This window comes from Scardinius erythrophthalmus (genome assembly GCF_964197995.2).
Source record: "Scardinius erythrophthalmus genome assembly, chromosome: 24".
In the NCBI taxonomy this organism is placed as follows: Eukaryota; Metazoa; Chordata; class Actinopteri; order Cypriniformes; family Leuciscidae; genus Scardinius; species Scardinius erythrophthalmus.
In genome coordinates, this window is record NC_138244.1 from 7,122,806 (window position 1) to 7,144,578 (window position 21,773).

The following is a 21,773-nucleotide window of genomic DNA, read 5'->3' on the forward strand; positions in this document are numbered from 1 at the left end:
ATATATAATATTAATATTAATATTAATTAATATTAATTTATTTATATATATATATATATATATATATATATATATAATATTATTGATATTAATTAATATTAAATTAATATATTATATTAGTGGAGCGGCTAAGTGATATAATCGTTCAGTTTATGATACAAGCGTGAAAATTGGCATGAGCAGTCTCCATGGGTCACTTGACAAGAAAATTGTCCGAGCCACTTGAAATTTCAAGATTTTTCATTTTTCAAGATGGCCGACACCTTAGTGGAGCAGTTAAGTGATATAGTGGTTTATTTGGTGATACAAGCATGAAAATTGGCATGAGCAGTCTCTGATGGTCACTTGACAATAAGCCACCCACAGCTACTTGAAATTTCAAGATGGCGGCCATTTTTCAAGATGGCCACCACCTTAGTGGAGCAATTAGGCTCATGGCAATTTTCATGCTTGTATCACCAACTAAATGATTTCTTAAGCCTAATTGCTCCACTAAGGTGGTGGCCATCTTGAAATTTCAAGTGGCTCGGACAATTTTCTTGTCAAGTGACCCATGGAAACTGCTCATGCCAATTTTCACGCTTGTATCATAAACTGAACGATTCTGCCAAACATAAGCACTTAGCCGCTCCACTATATAGTTATATGTATATATGTATTAGTTGTAATGAATAATAAATGTTATTATTATCATTTATAATAAATAAATGTTCCTATTTATTGTTTTTATTGTGTAATTAAAATGTAATTATTTATTTATTTATTTATTTATTAGTTGGCTTCATATAATTTAGCAAGTTTGTAAAGCAGGTTTAAATTAAATAAAAAACAATTAATTATATAATAACAATAACATATATTGTTAATAATACATACATTTAATATATATTTTTTATATCTTATGATACATTTTATTATTATTATTATTATTATTATTTACATGTTTTTTCAAACTCAAATGCTGTTATTTATTGTGGAAAATCAAAAGGAGATATTGTTGCACTCCTGTTTTTTCAACCACATCTGTCAAGCTACAAAAAGAGCAAAAATCACCAATAAAAAGCCCATATGACTGTGAACTCGAAAACTGGAGCTGACCGATTTGTGAACTCCATATGAGTTCAAATTCAGCCTGTTCCTCATGCAAAGCTTTGGAATTTAGTTCATATAGTCATATGAAGTACTTTTATGGTGCTTTTAGTCTATTTAGGTTTCTTACACCAAAGACAGATCATAATTTAGTGTTTCATGACCATTTTTTAATCCTCTCGCTGACCCTCAGGTTGTTTTTGCTACTGTATCTTTAAGACATCTATGTGCAGATGACCTTTGCTATGATTGGCTTATCTGACCCGCTGTGTCTGTGTAGATTTCGTGGCGGTTTCGGTCTCCATCTTTGTGAACAGAAGCGTGGAGGTCGCGTCCAGCGAATACAAGTTCTACAACTGCGCAGCGGCAGTCCGGAAAGCAGAAAACACACCGTACGTTTGCCGTCTCGCCTTCTATTGTCAGCGAGTGTGTGTGTGTCTCCGCTTTGTGCTGACACCACTGTGTGTATAATGAATACTAGCATCTGTAACGATGAGGTTTACTCATAAATTGTAATGCATCACTGAAGCTGGAATTGAATTTGCTTACGTTTTTTTTTCTCCAAGAGCAGGAAATTGCTTTCGTTTCTCATTCATTCATCACACATGAAAGTCGATCTCTCATCTCTTTTTTCCCCTTCTCCTTGTGTTTTTTAAGAGCTCTGGGACATTGCTGATGAATGAGTATTATTTGAAGTGCACTGGGACTATATGTTTTTACTCCAAACATTTACACACTGATGAAAAATTTAACTGGAAACCTCTGGTTTAATGGTTGCGCGTGTTTCTCCGCAGATGCACTTCCTGTGTGAGCAGCGCTTGGGGATGTCAGTGGAATATTGCGGCTCACACCTGCACGGATCTGAGCGACGCAGAAACCGGCGCCAATATAATCAAACCCAGACAGGTACTGAGATGAGAGTCAAACGAGCTCGCATGCACCATTTTCTTTCTTTTTATCAGTAATGCTGTCTATTACACGCGCCCAGTTGGCACACGTGCACTGCCGTTCAAAAGTTTGTTTTGAAAGAAAGAAATGAATACTTCAATTCAGCAGGGATGTATACATTGAACAAGTTACCAAAACTCAAAAAAATGGAGGTGATCAGTTACATCAAAGTTTGAGTAAGCAGAACTGGCAGATTTATATTGTGTACTCACACAGTTTAATTACTCTTAGCTTGAAATATTTGAGTAAGCTCGTTCATTCACTGAACTTAAAATTATCATGTAATCTCAACTTAAATATTTTTAGTAGTGGAAACTTGGCTACACTGTAAAGAAAGTTGAAAAAATTAAGTTATGTGAACTTGACAATTCCACATAATGAAATGTTTTCAATTGCACATGAAGTTTATTTGCTTAATAATTTTGAGGCAACTGATTTTTTCACCTTTTTTTAAGTTAAGTCAACTGATCAGTTTTTGCAGTGAGCTTTAACTAGCTAATTCAGGAAATGCTAACTTGTTAATTGGTAACACAATGCTTTGATAGCATCAGCATAGCATATCAATTGCTGAATGAGTATGACAATATAGATATTTAACATATATCTGTTCTCAGACTAAGCTTGTGTTCTGCTCATCACCATGATGGTACCCCCCCCACCCCCCACCCCAATTTTTTTTTTTTTTAAACACATAACATAATCTCTTCTAAATTAGCATAGAAAAACATGAAACACAAATAAATCTCCAACTTAAGATTAATCTTGCACACACACACACACACACACACACACACACACACACACACACACACACACACACACACACACACACACACAACACTTAGTTTTAGCATTACTCTCCCTTTTGATTGCCATGCTTGGAAAAATAAATCCCAGCCCAGTTTCAGTTAAAATTAAGTTTGTCTAAATTAAAAGAAACAAGTTCATGAAACTCAAAACAATGAAACAATTCAGATTACTGTAAATGTGTCAGTTCTGTGAACTCAAAAGAAAAAGAAAGTTCTAAATACTCATAAAAGTTCATTTGATTGAACTAATTTGTTTAATTTAAATTTGACCCTACTCAAATCAATTAATTATTTTGAGCATTAGGGTTTACAAATATTTTAATCAAAATGCAAAAATTAAATCATTTGGGATTCGGCTAGTTTAGGAGGGAAACAGGGAAAGCACACCTCCTCGGCTTATGTAGACACATTTGGCTAGTTTCCCTGCCCAAGTTGTCTTAAAGATGTCATCTCAAATGAAAAGTTGTTTATTCATCCATTTCATAGCTTTTTCTTTCAATAAGACCAGGAATGTGTGTTAGAAAAATAAAAACATCCTCTGAATGTCATTCTAATTTTAGATGGGAAGTGTTTTAGCAAAGTATTGCAGATGAGGAAACGTGCTAAAAATGACATGTATGAAAAAGCAGACATTGAATAAACGTCTGGGTGATGTATGTGTGCTATCAGCACCATTGATTGGGCCGCTTTGATTAGTTCCATGCGATTCTCATCTTCAAACTCCAGGTCCAACTGGTCCAGACATTTTATTTATTTATTTAAACCGTTTCTTGGAGCATAAAGCTGAGTTATTGATATCCAGTGCCAGCAATTTCAGAAATGGCCTCCACACTGTTTGATATTTGCTGTTTCCTGGAACAGTCACACGTGGCTGATGAAATGTGGACACAAAGTAAATGACTTTACTCAGAAAGTTTTAATGTGAAACGTATAAGCTGAATCAGCAAAATGAAGAAAAAAACAAATGGATGGGGAAAAAATGGATTATATGCAATTAGACACAGTCGCCAATGTCAGTGAGGGTATATTTCAGCTGTAAATAAACGGTTTCATTCATGCACGTCATCGTGGTTAATGAGTTTTTCCAGTTTCAATGGACGCTCGTTAATTTATGTTGGATGTAAATTAAGAATCGCTCACAAGATTGCAGTAGATGAGGACTTTCCTGTACAGCAGAACCGATTTCTCCATCTTCTGTGTTCTAGAACAAGAGCTGTCCACGCTTCGAGAACCCAGATCCCGTCCTTATCCCGGTCGGACACAAAACCCGGATCAGTTTTGAGGGCATCAATCTGGACCCGTACAAGGTGAGTTAAACTTCCCGACCTCCTTTTAACAGTAAATGTCTTCTTCAAGGTCACTAGGGATAAAAAATTTGTCTTCCAAAACAAAGTTGCATAAGATATTAAGTAGATAAAATATGATCATTATAAGTAATCTGATTACAAATAATATTATATATAATCACAAATAATAAATAATTATTAAATACGTGATACTTAAAGAATATAAATAAAATAAAATGTATTATTAAATAATTCATAAAATCAGCATATATTAACATTTGTTTAGAAAAGGCTCCAAATTACGTTAATTCAAAGACTTTATTTTTTTAAATAATAAAAATACTTTTTATTTATTTAATTAATCACATTAAAATAATATGCTTAGTTAACATCCCTAATATTATTTTTTTAAGGTACAAGAATAATAATAATTATTATTATTATTATTATTATTATATGTATAATTATATATACTTTCATTTATTTATTTTTTAACTATGAAAAATGGCAATAAAAAATTAACTTCAACATGTATTGTCATAAAGTCATTATGTTTTGCTTAAAAATTCTGCTTCAAGTTAGTTTGTCTTTTTTTTTTTTAAGGATGTCTTTATATGTTTTCTGGACAAATACTTAAGAGACAAATACTGATTGAGAAAATTCTTTTTGGTAGTCTATTCATAATCTGGTTATAGTTTTCCTCTAAATGGGTCTTAAAGTCCTCTTACCTGTGAATAAATGTTTCAGTTGATACTTTCTGAATTGTGACTCATTAGGATCGTGATTTCACCATCGGGACGGAGCTGATGAAGTTTGAGGATGATGTCAAGACAGAGTCGGGACCCTTCTACTCTTTCAGCGGATATGTGGTTAGCTTCACTTTCTCTTTATTTTTCCTCATGTTGTTCCTGTACTGTAAATATTTTTGTATACAAAACTCTCGCTAAATGATACACAACCAATTACCAACATAAAGATTCACCAACCTACACTTCTTCAACGGCTCTTGTGGGAGTTTGAGATTATAGCTCCCCCTGTTGGAAAGTGTCCAGCCTTTAAATCATCTCTAGTCTTTAATGTGGAGGAGAGAACGGTCGGTGTTGACTCACCCTTTCGTCTCTCTTCCAGTTTTCCTTTGATAAAGCTCACGAGACCAACGTTCTGTTCCACGTAAGAGACAAACACACGAGAAAGAAGATCGACAGCAGTCTAAGTGGTAATCGCTCTCACTCGCTTTTCACTCACCCTCATGTCGTTCCAAACCCATACTGACTTCCTTTCTTCTGTGGAACATAAGAAGAACATTTTGAAGAATGTGATATTGATCAATAGTTTAGTTCTGTTTTTCATATTGGAAATGCTGTGGAAATGCATTCATGCCACCTCTGAGCTGCAATAAATGTTCATGTGTAATATGTATAATCAAATGTATAATATGTTGAATCAAAAAAAACGATTTCTTTCTAAAGCTACTTTCTGTCATTTTCTCATTTAACACAATAATGGCTTTAAATGATGTTTGTTTGTCTTTCAGTCACTCTGTATAACTGCTCTCTGGGACGTGAAGACTGCAGCTTGTGTAAGAACGCCGACCCCAAATATCAGTGTGTGTGGTGCAAGCAGACCAGCTTGTGTGTGTACGAGCAGCTCTGTGCCTCTAAAGAGCAGGAGGAGTGTCCCGACCCCCAGATCACTGACGTGAGTCCCGAATCATGGCTTTTATGGGGCAAACGAGACCTTTTCCAAGTTCATGTTGTGCTTTTAACAATCGTCAATACTCAAAACACAGCTCAGAAAGTTCAAGCAATAATTTATAACTTCTCTCATTCTCCTTTCCTATTTTCACCAATTTTGAGGGTAAAAATCGATTTAAACCTCAGATCACGATGGGAATAGAAATAAATCTTTTTTTTTTTTTACTGTTGTTTTAGTGAGATTGGTTATCTCAGCTCATCTCTGTGGTCTTTTCTCAGAGCGGTCCATGATTAGGATCTTTTTATAATGTATTTCAGATCACGCCGAGATACGGGCCGCTGAAAGGAGGAATAGCTGTGACGATTAAGGGCTCCAACCTGGGCATTCAGAGGGACGACATTAAAAACATCACCGTGGCCGGAGTGCCGTGCAAACACCTGCGGGAACGGTACTCCGTCTCAACCAGGTAACGTCAACAGAAGCTGAGACACTTTCCATGAACAAGGTTCGGAAAAAAATTGATGTGTGTGTATATTTGAAGAGTTCAGATGCAAAAGCCTCTAAATGCCATCTGAAATTTTCTTATAGAATGATCATTTTTATCAAGCTCGTATATTTAAGTTCAGTAATTTCACTTAAATGGCAATGAAGATTACGGATTAATTGTCATTTAAGTGAAATTACTGAACTTAAATACACAAGCTTGATAAAAATGAACATTCTAGAAGAAAATTTCAGATGCCATTTAGAGGCTTTTGCATCTGAACTCTTCATTTATTTATTTATTAATCTGCAGTAAGTGTCATTTTATATGAGAATCGCAAATTTTGCAACCCTGTTACAAAAAAATGCAGTTTAAAACACTGATTTTTGTCTTTTTCTAGCTGTAAACTGAAAAAAACACCAAAATTAAACAAACTATTTATACACATGCAAAAATGTTTGCAAAAATATATATATGTGTGTGTGTGTACAGACATATGAATGTATATAAAGTATGTGTAATAACTAAATAAGCAAAGCATAGGAACAGGTTTGCAAATTTAACCTAAATTAAGCTTACGTTCAGTACAAGTTAGCAAGTTTGGGACCATATATTGGTTTATACTTGTTGATAAACCTATAGTCCCCAACAAAAAATAAACATTTAGTCATTTTTTTCCTATAAAAACATAGATGTTTTTCATAAACTCTTGCACAAACTGTGTTCGGTTTGGAACGAGCTGTTATAAAACGAAATCCCTGCTGGACTTTGAGTGTGCAGATCTCTGTGGTACCAAATGGCCTGATTTTTTTTTTTTTTTTTTTTTTTTAGCGAACGTCCTGTTTGAGAAATCTGGTTCATTCAAAGCTTAATAAAAAAATAATTACCCAGAATTCGAACATGTAAAAATCCCCTCAAGAATGATCTAAATAATTTACATTTATGCATTTGGCAGACACTTTTATCCAAAGCAACTTGCATTGCATTTCAAGGTACACATGTACATTCTTATCAGCTTTCACTTGGAATCGAACCCATGACCGCTCTATTGTTCAAAAATCTTTTAGATGTTCTGCTCAAGGCTTCGTATTATGTTTGTCTATCCATGGAATATTAAATGTGCATGAGTTTGCGCTTGCGTTCCCTCTTGTAGAACAACATCAGATTTGTTCGTTTTTGAAATACGGAGCATGTTGAGACAACGATGAGGCAATGTCAGGCTTGGCTGAGTCAGTGATTCTACATCAGGGTTTATCAACTCTGTTGTGAGCGTTCAGCCTGACTGAGTGTTTGTCTGGCTGTTAACAAGTTTGAAAAGGATCTTCCAGCAGGAGAGTTTGGCTTCAGAATGGTAAATAAGCTCTCGGAGAGATCACCGTCAGGAGAGTCCGTCTGGAAGGTTGCCGTCCAGATTTCAGGGCAACAGAAGATCAGTTTTCTGATTTGGCACATTTCAGACGTAATGAATCTGGAATCTGTGGATTTGTTGATAATTAATAGCATATTTCCGGCATGTTTTACGTTATCTTGTCTTCTGCTCATTTTGACCTTGTCTAGAATCCATTAAGGGTTAAAGAGATGTTCCAGGTTGAAAACAACTGAGGATTTCCACAAACAAATTATTCCACCTTTTCCTTCAGTCTGTAAAAACATTAAAGGGTTAGTTCACCCAAAAATGTAAATTCTGTCAGTAATTACTCACCCTCATGTTGTTCCAACCCCGTAAGACCTTCGTTCATCTTCGGAACACAATTCAAGATGTTTTTGATGAAATCTGAGAGCTGGCTCACTCCTCCACAGGCTTATGGACACTATAACTTGCTGGCCCAGAAAATGTATTAAAGACATTGTTAATATAGTCCAAGTGGCTCAATCTTAAGTTTATAAAGCGACGAGAATACCTTTTGTGCGCAAAAACAAACAAAAATAACGACTTTATTCCACTTTTCATTTCCTTCTCTCTCTGTGCCTCGAGTTAGTTTACGTAGTGTTTTTGCGCAGCGCGTCTGTGTTGCACGTCACCACGTAGGCTCACTATTGGGCGATGCTGGTCATGTGTGTGATACGTGGTGACGTATATATAGGTGACGAATATGTATATATATTTAACGCAATTAATGCAGCATCCATTTTTTTTCCTTTCATCCTTCTGCTGCGTTACCTTAAATATGTTGACAGGCAGGTAGGACATCCTATCATTGGATTCGGACCGAATGCAATGATTGGACGAACATTTATTGGTCATGAGACTTCCACAGAAGATATATGTAGGCCTACATATTTTAATATTTAGACCACTTCTATTATTGATTTCTTTCAGGATGTGAAGAGAGTTTCAACCTGTATAAAGAAATAATTGGCTGTTTGTGTTTGTTTGTCTGGCAGTGTGGTGTGTGAAATTGGGCCGGTGACACTGTACAGAAGCGGAGAGGTGGAAATAGAGGTGGGCAGAGGAAAAAAAGGCGTATCCACAAAAACGGTCCGCTTCACCTACAGGGTGAGTCACGATTCTCCATTACCCAGCATGCACTACACACATACTAATTCTGTGAAACTCCACTTGAGATCCAATCCAGAGGGCTGCCACTGTTTGTGTGAGTCAACGGGAGCTCTCTGCATCTGGTGTGTGTAGAGATGGGCTGGTGTGTGTGGTCACCGGTCACATGCTCCTGCTGGAGTTACAATTATCAGCGGCTGACGGCTTGAGCAGAAATGATTGCATCAGTTTTTCAGGGAGATAGGCTGTCTCAGTCGCTCCCGCAGGGAGACGCTCAGGGTATGTGTTTGTTCAACAGACTGACGGGTCTCGGACAGCGCGCAGATACATTCCGTGGGATTATGTAATCATTACAATGAAATGGTAATGCATAGAACACATCTGTCATTGCTGGGTATTTGCAGCTCTTGTGCACATCATTATTATCCCCGTTCAAACGGTCTCGCGAAAATCATGCATGCCAGGCCAGTAGATGGCGATGTCACTTTGTAAAGAAACACACACACCTATAGACTGAACATGTAATACAAATGCACATGACGTTACCGTTTTCCCAAATTCACATTTTTCTAGTTTAAACAGAGACGATAATGGTACCGTTTTCAAAAGTTTGCGTTTCCAGGCCCACAAAACGCCGTTGTCGTGTAAATGAACGACCAAAATGCATTTCCCATTTTTAGTTGAAAACAGTGTAGTGTAAACGCCCCGAAATATGATCTTTGTTTCTGTAGGACCCCATAGCAGAAAGCGTGTCTCCTAATCGAGGTCCGAAAGCAGGAGGAACCGTCCTGACGATTACTGGGATAGGCCTGAACACTGCTTCAAAACAAGACCTGCAGATCTTCGTGGGCGACGTGCCCTGCAGAGTGTGAGTGCATCATGGGAAATAGTCTTTTTCATTAGATTTTCCATTTTTGGCTTAATTTTTTCATCTTCCTCTGTGTTAGTGAGAGCTTTGGAGATCAGATCACCTGTAAATTGTCTGAGTATCTGGGCGATACGGTTCCGTCAGCTCGCCTCGACGTCAGAGTTCAATACGGCAAACACACCTCAACCAGCATCAAGACGATCTTTCAGTTCTCCAGCAACCCCTCTGTGTCTGACCATCAGCCCAGGAGCAGCTTCATCTGGTCAGTTCTGTTTGCCAGAAGATTCATCCAATATTTTCCTTGCCACACAAAGCCATTCTTACATCATTACCCTTATTTGTACACTTTTGAATTATTAACTCTTTCCCCACCATTGAAGGAATTTTCCAACTTCTGAAAAAGTACTGAAAAAACAATTATTATTATGATTATTATATTGATATTATGAATATTTTATTAGTTTATTATTATTTTGTATATTAACACTTTTTTATTTTTAAATTTAATATATAATATAATCATATATGGAAAACGTTGATAATACAAAATAATATATATAAAATAAAATATTATATTATATATTATTATATATATATATATATATATATATATATTAAATGGTATATATATTATATATTATATTTTATATTTTGTATTATTAACTTGTACAATGTATATAACATTTATATAATTTATATTATTATTATTATTATTATATTGCATGTTTATAATAAAACATTCTGAAATCTATATTTTAAATTATTTTTTATTATTTTTTATATTAACTTTTTATACATTTTTAAATCTGTAATATATTATATATATATATATATATATATATTATTTTGTATTATTAACTTATATAGAATAAGTTATAAATATTTTATATATAGTTTTGTTTATTTAATTTATTTAGAGACAACATCATATAAACAAGACAAAATGTTATTTTATTTATATATTTACTAATACTTAATAATAATTTATATCACTTATTTTGTTTTCATATAAAGAATGCCTTTTTTATATACAGTATATATATATATATATATATATATATATATATATATATATATATATATATATATATATATATATATATATATATATATATATATATATATATATAGCTGCCCTTTAGCAGTGTAACCTCAAACTTAAAAAAAAAACATTATTGTGTTATAATTGTGTGTATATTTCAGTGGTGGCAGAAAAATCCTAGTGGTCGGTTCTGGATTTGACCTGGTCCAGAAAGAGTATCAGGGTGGTGGCGTCCGCTGGAGAATGGTCCGAACAGGGCGTCCCAGAGGAGGTGAGTGCCAGAAACCTTCAGAGGCTCTCAGGGGAAACGTCACTTGCTGTTTGTTTTTCGTTTCATCTGTTCTTCTCACTGTTGGATTTCCGTCTTGCATGACTTGCTCTGGTTCTGATTGATATGACGAGAGCTTCTCTGATCTGAAGCGCTCAACGAGACGGACATTAAACGAGCGTTTATCTAACGAAAAACTTGATGAACGCTTCATTTCATCTCCCTTATCTGAGGAGGAGCTTTTGTGCTCCAGACCTTTCTCAAGCGGTCTCACTTCTTCCATCGCTCTTTCTCCATCTGTCTATCTAACAGATTTTTCCGCCCCCAGTTTCAGGGACTTTTGCTGCTCCCCCTCAGAATATCAATAGATTTCCCAGCAGCAGTGAAATCTGTTCCTCTATGGTTTCGCATTCTGAGGGCCTTTTGGTCCATGTGCTCGCAAAGGCTGCTGGGAAAAGAGTCAGAAAACTGAGGAGAGTTAAATTTACAGAAGTGACATAAACTCAATCTCTCTCTTTCTCAGTTTGTCGAGGGTTTCACGCACAAAAACGACAGCATGATCGTGTTCATGTCCCCTGCGGTGAACGAGTCTCAGTTGTTCAGGACGTATGTGCAGCTGGATAACCTCCAGACGGAGCTGACGCCGTTCCAGTATCATCCTGACCCGACGTTTGACCCCCTCAGCAAGACTGTCATCACTGAAAACAGCATGATCATCGTCACCGTGAGTATCCGCTCCACTGTCAATCAGACACGGGGCTTCACTCTTGTAAACGTGTGTTTGGTGTGTCTCAGGGTCGGGGGTTTTCCAGCGCGATGACGGCGATGGAGGCGCAGGCGTTTGTGGGGGATGTTCAGTGTAACGTCAACACACTACAGGAGGATAAACTATTCCTGGACCCGCCCTCCACCGCACCCAGAGCTCGATCCAAGAGACTGAGGAGAGACACCGGCTCTGACCCGCTGGACCTGCTGGTGAGAGAACAACATACTGTACATCCATACATCTATCCATCCATCAACCCTTCTGTCCTTCCTGCCACCCATCCATCCATCCATCCATCCTTCCATCCATCCATCCATCCATCCATCCATCCATCTATCCATCCATCAACCCTTCTGTCCTTCCTGCCACCCATCCATCCTTCCATCCATCCATCCATCCATCCATCCTTCCATCCATCCATCCATCCATCCATCCATACATCTATCCATCCATCAACCCTCCTGTCCTTCCTGCCACCCATCCATCCTTCCATCCATCCATCCATCCATCCATCCATCCATCTATCCATCCATCAATCCTTCTGTCCTTCCTGCCATCCATCTGTCCATCCATCCATCCATCCTTCCATTCATCATCCATCCATCCATCCACATATTCATCCATCCATCCATTCGTCCATCCATCCATTCATCCATCGTTCCATCCACATATTCATCCATCCATCCATTCGTCCATCCGTTCATCCATCCATCCATCCACATATCCAACCACCTATCCATCAATCCTTCTGTCCTTCCTGCCATCCATCTGTCCATCCATCCATCCATCCATCCATCATCCATCCATCCATCCATCCATCCATTCATCCACATATTCATCCATCCATCCATTCATCCACATATTCATCCATCCATTGTTCCATCCACATATTCATCCATCCGTCCATTCGTTCATCCATTCTTCCATTCATCCATTCATCCATCCATCCATCCACATATCCAACCATCCATCCATCAATCCTTCTGTCCTTCCTGCCATCCATCCATCCATCCATCATCCATCCATCCATCCATCCATCCATCCATTCATCCATTCATCCACATATTCATCCATCCATCCATTCGTCCATCCATCCATCCAATCATCCACATATTCATCCACATATTCATCCATTGTTCCATCCACATATTCATCCATCCATCCATTCGTCCATCCGTTCATCCATTCTTCCATCCATCCATCCATCCATCCATCCACATATCCAACCATCCATCCATCAATCCTTCTGTCCTTCCTGCCATCCATCTGTCCATCCATCCATCCATCCATTCATCCACATTTTCATCCATCCATCCATCCATTCGTCCATCCATCCATCCATCCATCCATTCGTCCATCCGTCCGTCCATCCGTCCATCCATCCATCCATCCATCCATCCATCCATCCATCCATCCATCCAGCCAGCCACATATTCATCCAGCCATCCATTTTATATTTAAAAAAAAATATTTGTTTTTGTTTATTTATATATCCATCAGTCCATCTATCTGTCCACTTATTCATCTATTTTGTTTGTGTATATATATAATTAAATATCCATACACCTATTTATCTATTCATCTATTTCTGTTTCTTTATATTCTTTACTTTTTATAAACAATTGTTATTAAAGTAAAATAAATACGTTTTATGTATTATTTAATTTTTTATTATTAATTGTGTGTATATATATATATATATATATATATATATATAGTGTTTGTTTATTTCCATCCATCCAATTACAATTTATATATTTATCTATCTGTTATTTCACCCAACTATCTATTTAACTGTCCATCCATCCATCTATTTATCTGTTCATTCATCCATCCATCCATCCGTAATATAGTCTCTCTCTCTCTCTCTCTCTCTCTCTCTCTCTCTCTCTCTCTCTCTCTCTCTCTCTCTCTCTCTCTCTCTCTATCTCAGATTAAGTTTGGCAATGGCGAGTGGATGGTCGGCTCTGTTCGGTACGAGAGGAGGTACAATCTCCCGTTGCCCATCATCATCCCGGCGGTGGTCGTTCCCATGCTGCTGATTATCGCCATCTCCGTCGTCTGCTACAGGTTACAAAGAAGAACTGCTCTTCCCACAATGCCCTTGAGGTGTTCGTCTGACTGAACGTTTCATGTAATGAATTCATGAATTCATCTGATCATCTGTGTGTAGGAGGAAGAGCCAGCAGGCAGAACGAGAGTACGAGAAAGTGAAGCATCAGCTGGAGAATCTGGAAGAGAGTGTTCGTGACCGCTGCAAAAAAGAGTTCACAGGTCACGCATGAACGCATAATCCCGTTACCATGGCAGCAGGGGTGTTTTTAACATGCTAATTGATGATTTACGCTAGAAAACAGCAACAGAAATATTATACGTCTGACTTATATTAGTCAACTATTCATTGAAGATATCTAGAAGATATCTGTCTCCATGTGTATGGCTTCTGTAACTTCTTTGAAATGCAAACCGTCTCGTGACTAAAGCACGCTAATGAAGCACTAAGTAAGAACATCTAAAGCTAGTTGACCTCACTAATGAACTAGTTTGTTGTTGGATGACCATATTCCAAGTATGCTATTTAGAGAGTAGCTGATTTATTTATTCATTAAATAATTTATTGTTTATCTGAACTTCCAGCTATTTATTAATCAATTAATCAATTATTTATTCATCCACCTATTTCTTTCTTTATTTAATCAATTGCTTATCTATTAGTCCACCTTTTTATTTATTCAATGAATCTATTGATGTCTATTATCCTATCTATTGTTTATCTGTCCATTTACATTTATTTATTTTTCAATTAATCCATTATCGATTCATCCACCTAATTAATTTATTTATTTATTTGTCAGTTGTTTATCTGGACATTCACATTAATTAATTATTTTATTAATTTATCGATCAACTGTTTATCTATTCATCCACCTATTTATTCATTTATCAATTAATCTGTTATTTATCTATCCATCCGCATGATGTTTTTATTTTTTTATTTGTCAATTGTTTATCTGGCCATTCATATTTATTTATTTATTTATTTATTTATTTATTTATTTATATTGATGTTAAATGTCTTTCTACTGTTTATCTATAAATCATCTTATTTGTTTATTTAATTTATCTATCAATTGTATCAATCAACTATCCTTCAACCTATTTATTTATTTGTATATTTATATATTTATCAACTGTTTATTTATCCTTCTAACAATTTATTATTTTATCCATAAATGGTATTTGCAACGCTGCATCAAATTTTGGCTAGAATTAGTAATTTTACATTGTTGTTTGATTTTTAAAACACAAATTAACATAATCTGCACATCTAGGATCTTTAATTCGGAGTTTAGAACTGATTGAATAAGTTTAACTGGGTTTAAAGTGTCGATTTTGAAGCTATGCTGACGTAGACTGTGTCATTTCCTGTGCAGATCTAATGATCGAAATGGAGGACCACACTAACGACATAAGCGAGGGCCGGATCCCGTTCCTGGACTACAAGACCTACACGGACCGCGTCTTCTTCCTGCCCTCTAAAGATGGCGCCAATGACGTCATGATCACCGGCAAACTGGACATCCCAGAATCCCGCAGGGCTACGGTCACCCAGGCGCTGAACCAGTTCTCCAACCTACTCAACAGCAAAACCTTCCTCATCAATGTACGAAACACAAACACACTGTAATTATGATCCATTTCTAGACATCTACAGCTCTTCACCTGCTCATTTTAAACAGTTAATAGCGAGAAAGGTCAGTAAATTAATATTTGACGATAATTGTCGGGGGTTTCTCAGACAAACGCATGCATCAGTGATGGAGCCCTATAGACATCTAGCAGACATTCGCTCAATTATACTGAATGACACTAAAAGGGCCCCAGAGGACTCAATCAGCTCCGGCGCTCTCATTAAAGGCCTTTTATATTCATGGTCCAAACACAATTAAACTTTTACATCTAATGACACACATGAATACACGTAAACAACCACACCGTCAGTGTTTTAAGACTGGCCTGTAATTATCTTCCCAGTGTTTATATGGTTACGCACAACACACAAAAGTCAACACATAACCAGACATCATTAAACATAATAATCATTAGAGTATAACAAGACGCTTGTTTAAGATGTAAATCTGAATGCTCCACAGTTTTAATCATACAGGAAAGTCATAATTTGTGTGTGTGTGTGTGTAGTTTATCAGAACGCTGGAGGGCCGTCCAGATTTTAACGCCAGGGCCAAAGTGTATTTCGCATCTCTGCTGACCGTAGCGCTTCACGGTAAACTGGAGTATTACACAGACATCATGAGGACGCTTCTGCTGGGGCTCATGGAGGATTACGTTCACAGCAAGAATCCTAAACTGCTGCTCCGCAGGTGAGACCCGAGATCCGCAATCTGATTGGCTGGCTTTATGCAACTTCTGGGAGTCCGGATGAAAGTATTTTGAATTAGGTTGTCACTAAATATCACATAAAACATGCCATGTTAGTCAAAAGTCTGTCTCTGCAAGAATGAACACAAACCTCACTGTCCCAAACACTCACCAGGGCCATGTTCACATGCTTGTTTGATTGTCATAGTTGGGTGCTGATGCTAATTATCAATGTTTGTTATTGACTAAAATTAGTGTACAAGTGTTCATTAAAGCAGTAAGCCACTCGAGGCCGTGGTTTATAGTGATCTTACCACAGTTAAGGAGCGTTGTTGAAGCAGAAACCACTTAAAATCTCTGTAATGTGTGGCCTCAAGTGGCTTATTGCTTTCATTAAAAGGCAGCAACCGCAACATAATAAAAACACATAAGTGTTCAATTAATAACGATGGTAATTCTTCATACTAGTAATCATAATACAATTGTTCTGTCATGTAATCTAGTTCATTAGCCTGACTGAAGGCTGTTCAGCAAATTGCCGTGTTATTAAAGTGTTTAACTGACAGATCAGATTGAATAACAGCTTCAAATGTGACTCGTTCAAGTTTTCAGAGCCGGAACTGTCAGTTTTGCAATAAATAATGTGTGTGTGTTTCCGCAGGTCTGAGACAGTGGTGGAAAGGATGCTGAGTAACTGGATGTCCATCTGTCTCTATCAGTACCTAAAGGTAAAATATCAAACAGGACACATTCATAAAGATTTGCTCATATTTCATTTCACAATACATCAGGATTTTATGGAAGCTTGTTTCCACCACGGAATAAAAAAGTAAAAAAGGTAATTGCGACTTTATATCTCACAATTCTGACTTTTTTTTCTTGCGATTGCAAGTTTATATATTGCCATTCTGACTTTATAAATTGCCATTGCGAGTTTATATCTCACAACTCTACGAAAAAAAGTAAAAATTGTGAGGAATAAACTCACAATTGCAAAAAAAAGTCCCGAATTGTGAGATAGAACTTCACAATTGCGGAAAAAAAGTCTGAATTTTGAGATATAAACTCGCTTTTGCGGAAAAAAAAGTCAGAATTGCGATATATACTCGCAATTATGAAAAAAAAGTCAGAATTTTGATATAAACTCGCTATCGTGAAAAAAGTCAGAATTGTCAGATATAAACTCACAGCTGTGAGGAAAAAAGTCAGAATTGCGATATATACTCAAAATTACGAAAAAAAGTCAGAATTGCGATATCTACTCGCAATTACGAAAAAAAAGTCTGAATTGTGAGATATAAACTCGTAATTGTGAGAAAAAAAGTCAGAATTCCGATATATACTCGCAATTACGAAAAAAAGTCAGAATTGTGAGATATAAACTCACAATTGCAAAAAAAAGTCCCAAATTGTGAGATAGAACTTCACAATTGCGAAAAAAAGTCAGAATTTTGAGATGTAAACTCGCTATTGTGAAAAAAGTCAGAATTGTCAGATATAAACTCGCAATTGTGAGGAAAAAAGTCAGAATTGCGATATCTACTCGCAATTACGAAAAAAAGTCGGAATTGTGGGATATAAACTCGCAATTGTGGGAAAAAAAGTCAGAATTGTCAGATATATACTCGCAATTACGAAACAAAGTCAGAATTGTGAAATAGAACTTCACAATTGCAAAAAAAAAGTCAGAATTTTGAGATATAAACTCGCTGTTGTGAAAAAAGTCAAAATTGTCAGATATAAACTCGCAGTTGTGAGGAAAAAAGTCAGAATTGTGATATATACTTGCAATTACGGGAAAAAAAAGTCAGGATTGTGAGATATATACTGAAAAATAATTGTTCGTAATTGCTAAATAAAATCTGAATTATTTTACAGGTTGCATCACTTTAACGGTTTGGTTTGGATGTGTCCTGTTCACGGGATGTTTCCGTAAAGCTTTGATATTCATGAGTGTGATGATGAATGATGATAATGAAGCAGCTTCTGTTCTTCATCTGCATGAATCAGCACCCCAGTCACTGACGCACTTCAACTGTAAATTCTTACGATAAACCGCTGTCGTCTGTGGGTCACGATTAAAACAATCTCAGCAGGCCGTGTTAAAGTTGCTTGTGTTTGTCCAGGACTCCGCTGGAGAACCGCTGTACAAACTCTTCAGGGCCATAAAGCACCAGATTGAAAAGGGGCCAGTGGACGCACAGGTTAAGAAAGCCAAATACACGCTGAACGACACGGGCCTTCTCGGAGATGATGTGGAGTACATCGTGCTGGTGTGTGTTTTAGTCCATATATCATGTTTTCAGAACTGATTCTTTCCCGAACTGTGTTGTTATTGTTAACTAAAGCTAATATGGCTGTGTATCTGATATGAGTTGTTTGCTCTTTGACCCCAGACTCTACAGGTGCTGGTTCAGGGCGAGGGGCCTGACATCACCCCGGTGAAGGTGTTGAACTGTGACACGATCTCTCAGGTGAAGGAGAAGATCATCGAGCAGGTTTACAAGAACCTGCCGCACTCTCAGAGACCCAAAGTGGACAGCGTCACCCTGGGTGAGTGAGTGAGCGAGTGAGCGTGTGATCTCACACACGGTTCAGCGTGACTCTGTCTTTATCGTTGTGTGTTCTGGTGTCTTCCACAGAATGGCGGCCCGGCTCCACAGGACAGACCCTGTCAGATCTAGACGTGACGTCACAGAAGGAGGGCCGGTGGAGACGCATCAATACGTTGGCGCATTATAACGTGAGCGCATGGTGCTTTGTTTTATTTGACATGCTTCTAAATGTGAGGATGTGCTTTTGTGTGTGTTAAGGTACGTCATATAAAATCTGAAACTGCATTTCTCAAACCCCTTTTATAAATGTATATTGTTGCTAAAAATTATGTAAATATATAAATGTATTACAAATTTATTGTACAAATTATATATATATATATATATATATATATATATATATATATATATATATATATATAATTTGTTTTACATCTGAAGTAATCTGAATCATTATATCTTACAGAAATGCATTTAATGTGCTATTTAAAAATAAAATGAAGGAATCAATTACCAATTTAGTAATTAAATAAGACAACTTATTTCAAAAGAAAAATAAATTATAAATTACTTTTCAAATTGTTTCAAATTATTTAATTTGTATTTAAATTTTACTAATTTATTTGTTGGTTTAAAAGGGATTTATTTATTTTTTTTAATGAATATACATTTTAATTAATATACAACCAACATTTATTTACTATGTATTTTCGTAATTTCTGTAAATATATTGTGAATATATATATATATATATATATATATAATATATATGTATATTATTTACTATATTTAAAAAAAGAAGAATTTTTATATATATGTGTGTGTGTGTATATATATATATATATATATATATATATATATATATATGTATAATAATTCCTTATATATTGTGCATATATATTTATCAAATAAATATGGAAAATATATATGTATATTTTTTCATATTTATTTTATAAATATATATGCATAAATAAATATAAATAAATATTATATTATACATATCAGAAAATTTGTAGTCAATTTATATAATTTTGTATAAAAAAAATATAAATTCATAATTAAATACTTATATTAAATAAAAGATTTTAAAGCATCCGTGATGATTTAAAAGGCATACTGGGTTTTGGACAAAGCAAATGCGTTTAATTTTTGTTAATTTGGTGAATTTTTAGACATGAGTGTTTTTTTGTTTCTAAAAGTGACGGCGGTTCCTTTTGTGTGTGTGTGTGTGTGTGTGTGTGTTTTAGGTACGTGATAACGCAACATTGGTCCTCTCCAGGGTTCAGCACACACAACAGTCGTACGACCAGAATCACGATAACCATGAAGAGAGTGAGTTGAAGTCTACTCTCTAACTTCCTCTGACATCTCTGAAGCACACGCTCAGAAGGGTTCGTCACTTATACTCTCTCTTCACCCAAACTCGCAGGAAACGCCCTGCTGGATGATGATAAAGTGTTTCACCTGGTGCGACCGGCTGACGAGCTGGATGAGATGAAGTCTAAGAGAGGCAGTATAAAGGATAAATCCATGACCAAAGCCATCACTGAGATATATCTCACCCGACTGCTCTCCGTCAAGGTACTGAGCACTTCCTGCTACTGAAGGAACTGTCGTCTGTTCATTCTACTACAAAATAGCAAGAAAAAATACATTTAACTTCCATTCTCAGGAAATAATGTTGGGCAGGACTTTTATCCATTTGGGATCTGATTGTGAAATGTAGGCTATGATATTATTGGGTAATTTATATCCCACCTACGTGGCTTTACTTCGATAGAAAATATGTTTCTTGTCTCGTTTTTTGGTAAAAAAAAAATATTTAACCTTTTTGTTAAAACAATTAATAAAATATATAGAAATTTTACTTTAAAATCAACACCACATGGAGAATTGAGAGTGCCACTTAAAAATAAAATGAAGAAGTTAATTACAAATGTGTTAATTAAATAAGACAAATTATTTCAAAAGATAAATGTAAATGAATTACTTTCAAATTGTTTCAATTTAACTTGACTTATTTTTGTCCGTTTAAAAGTGATTTATGTTTTTAATTAAAATGTCGATAATTGATTTAATTTTTTTTTTGTATTTTTGATAATAATAGTCCTCCATATCGCATGAGATATCAAGAATTTGTTTATTAGTACGTTTTTTATTCTTACATCAAAATGTCAAGATTTTTGCTTACAAGAAAAATTCTGAAAAATAAACTTGATTCAAGATATATTCTCTGAAAAGTTGATCTTATACATATGTTCAATGGAAAACAATAAAAAAGCCATCTACTGATTAAGAAATGATTTTTGCTGTGAAGATAATGAAAACCGTGCATAATCAGTTTTGATTTAATGTTTGTGATGAACAGTCCAATTCTACAGCAGTATTTAATGTGGGACACGTGTCATGCAATTATTATAACCTCCATAAACCTTCAGGAACGACTCTGAGTGCTCGCATGTTCTCTTAACTCATCTAATTCTGTTTGATTGGTTCGCATGTCCTTGTGTCGGGGGCCGTCGGTCGTAAATTGGGCGATTAGAGGGGCTAATTACTTCACGCGTCTTTCACCTTGTACAGAAGTAATTCAGCGGCACGTAAAGCTGTCAGTGCCGACAGGAACAAACCTGTGAAGATGAGAAACTTCACCCGTCAGGCCGATCAAAGCCTTATTTGAATTTTGCATTTATATGACATGGAAACACCAAATATACAAAATGTATAATATCTCTGGAGGTTTATACATGTATAAAAAGTACATAAAAAGTACTTACATTTAAAATGTCAAAAACTTTCTGGAATAATAATAATTATAAAAAAGTTAAATGAATAAAAAATAAAACTAAATAAAAAAAAAGTTCACGGGATCAAATCTTTGAATGATTTTTGACTTTTTAGAGACAATTTTTGTGATATCTGTCAGTTTTTAGAAATATTTTATGTTTGACTGTCAAAAAACACTTACAGCAATCTTCAAACTCTTTTTTCCTTATTTAAAATATTTAAAGGGTTAAAAAAACCTATACTAAATATATCTAAAAACTTTTTTTTAATGAAATCGGTCTGAAATAATAAAAATGAAATAT

At 35.7% G+C, this 21,773-nt stretch overlaps 1 protein-coding gene across 1 annotated transcript in view; it reads left to right on the plus strand.

The window, feature by feature from the left end:
- plxnb2b (plexin b2b) overlaps nucleotides 1–21,773 on the plus strand; it is a 76,222-nt gene that overhangs the window by 48,212 nt on the left and 6,237 nt on the right. The window contains 24 exon segments of the mRNA XM_081356208.1: nucleotides 1,370–1,481; nucleotides 1,884–1,995; nucleotides 4,052–4,153; nucleotides 4,909–5,001; nucleotides 5,261–5,348; nucleotides 5,667–5,830; nucleotides 6,145–6,293; nucleotides 8,697–8,808; nucleotides 9,540–9,676; nucleotides 9,756–9,938; nucleotides 10,880–10,930; nucleotides 10,932–10,989; nucleotides 11,510–11,710; nucleotides 11,782–11,961; nucleotides 13,686–13,822; nucleotides 13,926–14,026; nucleotides 15,187–15,416; nucleotides 15,953–16,134; nucleotides 16,794–16,860; nucleotides 18,259–18,405; nucleotides 18,529–18,685; nucleotides 18,775–18,875; nucleotides 19,935–20,019; nucleotides 20,117–20,268. Coding sequence (XP_081212334.1) covers nucleotides 1,370–1,481; nucleotides 1,884–1,995; nucleotides 4,052–4,153; nucleotides 4,909–5,001; nucleotides 5,261–5,348; nucleotides 5,667–5,830; nucleotides 6,145–6,293; nucleotides 8,697–8,808; nucleotides 9,540–9,676; nucleotides 9,756–9,938; nucleotides 10,880–10,930; nucleotides 10,932–10,989; nucleotides 11,510–11,710; nucleotides 11,782–11,961; nucleotides 13,686–13,822; nucleotides 13,926–14,026; nucleotides 15,187–15,416; nucleotides 15,953–16,134; nucleotides 16,794–16,860; nucleotides 18,259–18,405; nucleotides 18,529–18,685; nucleotides 18,775–18,875; nucleotides 19,935–20,019; nucleotides 20,117–20,268 — 3,101 coding nt within the window.